At 34.3% G+C, this 1,723-nt stretch overlaps 1 protein-coding gene across 1 annotated transcript; it reads left to right on the plus strand.

Moving 5' to 3' along the window:
• Nucleotides 1-403: 403 nt before the first annotated feature.
• On the plus strand, nt 404-1,132 carry LOC115883087. The gene is made up of 2 exons (XM_030901368.1): nt 404-518; nt 574-1,132. The coding sequence occupies exons 1-2, from the start codon at nt 404-406 to the stop codon at nt 918-920; spliced, it is 462 nt and encodes a 153-aa protein (XP_030757228.1). The 3' UTR covers nt 921-1,132.
• The last annotated feature ends 591 nt before the right edge of the window (nt 1,133-1,723 follow it).

Genomic DNA, 1,723 nt, shown 5'->3' on the forward strand with positions numbered 1-1,723 from the left:
GATGTAAATCCTTTAATGCTGTGGTATTAGATTTTATAACCAATATTCTGGAATGTTACCATAAAAGACGTCTGATATCATTTGCTAGCAACAGAAAAACGAAAATTAATTTAAACTACTTAAAATTTAAAGATAAAATTAGAAATCTAACAGTTAAGAAAATAGATAATGAAACTTTTTTAGTTTCTTCAGCTGAAGACAAAAATATGCATTATACTGTTCTAACAAATTCCGCCTTATGCAATTGCGCTAGTGGAACAGGAGGGGCCTTTTGCAAACATTTATGTGCTGTAGAAAATTCGTTTAGCATCAATATTTTATCGAGTCCCCAGTTAACGGAAAATGACCGACAAATAATTGTTTATCTAGCCACTGGTAAAAAAACTGTTCATTTGTTAAAAACATGATCGAAAATGACGATTCGGTTGCATTTGGGGAATGCAATACCACTTTAAACGCAAGTAATCAAACCCAATCGGATTCTATAACTGATGTTGAAAATATTGAAAGTAAACCTTGTAAGTTAATCTAAAAGTTATAATATTGTTACTTGCTTAATACTTTTTGTTTTAGGTAGCGAAGAACATAAAAATGTAGTGGAAAGTCTGAAAAGGGAGTTTAGCCGTATTGCAGATTTAGCAAAACATGAGAGTTGTAATACAGAGTTAATAAAAAAGTTTGTTGGAAGCCTAAGAGCAATTAACACAGGTAGTCAGTTGGATTCATTCCTAGCTAGCAAGCAGTGTATCAAACGAAAAACAAAATTAATAAAAGTCCAGCCTACAGCACGCAGTAGAAGAAAGATACAAAATGCTAAAATGGGGGGACAGAGAATTCAAAGTGGGCGCCCTTCCAGAAAAAGAAAACACAACCTGTCCCTTAATATCATGTCTAATCTTCCTAATTCCAAAATTCATTAGATGTTGCTGTGTGTTGCTTTGTGCTGTTTTATTTTGCAGATATTAGATATAGCTCCAATTAAAAGAGTATCTATTAAAATTCAATTTATTCCATTTCAACCGATTTGTATGACTCAGCCACGTTGTTGTGCTGCAAACGTTTAGATTTTGGAGGAATGTGCTGAGCTAGATTATATTTTCCAATGACGTATTTGGGGGCGTGTCTTGTGCTGTAATAGTATATATTTAGTAAAATCGCGACCGGGTCTCCAACATTAGTCGTCTCACACGACCGAAGTCATCAAACCGGACGACCGGTAATCGTATTATGACGTATATAATTCCAACGTACGCCACGTAACCTCACTTTGCGTATCAGTGATTGGTGGATTTGTGCAACTATATTTTAGTTTTTGTTTTCTCTTTAAAACAATGGGCAGCCACTTTTTTAAGATAGTATATACAAAATTTAAAAGAATTGGAACCAGTACCTCACATGTAGGAGGAGGATGGGGTCTGCTGGTTTCCTAAGCTAAAAAATGAAATTAAGATGCACCAGTGTAATGCAGCATCTCTTCGGGGATAAAAAGCATTCGTGGGTGGAGGAAAGACATCACTACTACTATTATTATTTTGCAAAAGCCTCGACCTCTTTCTGTAAAATGTAGATGAATGTCTAAATGCCTTTTTAGTGTTTTTTAGGCATAATAAAAAAAAATAAGTTTGTTTACCCAAACTTTTTATTAGGTTATGTTCATGATGTTTATTAGGCCGCAAATGCTACTTAATGGGTTGTATTTACGGACGTAAATAGAGATACGTAA

Source organism: Sitophilus oryzae, unplaced genomic scaffold (assembly GCF_002938485.1).
Source record: "Sitophilus oryzae breed Bouriz unplaced genomic scaffold, Soryzae_2.0 scaffold_1805_pilon_pilon, whole genome shotgun sequence".
Classification (NCBI taxonomy): Eukaryota; Metazoa; Arthropoda; class Insecta; order Coleoptera; family Curculionidae; genus Sitophilus; species Sitophilus oryzae.

What these genes read in the sequence shown, in the direction of transcription:
- LOC115883087 (XM_030901368.1), top strand. Translation starts at nt 404, where the DNA reads ATGATCGAAAATGACGATTCGGTTGCATTTGGGGAATGCAATACCACT. An exon ending in AAATATTGAAAGTAAACCTT is followed by an intron (nt 519 to 573) that starts GTAAGTTAATCT and finishes TTTTTGTTTTAG; the next exon opens with GTAGCGAAGAACATAAAAAT.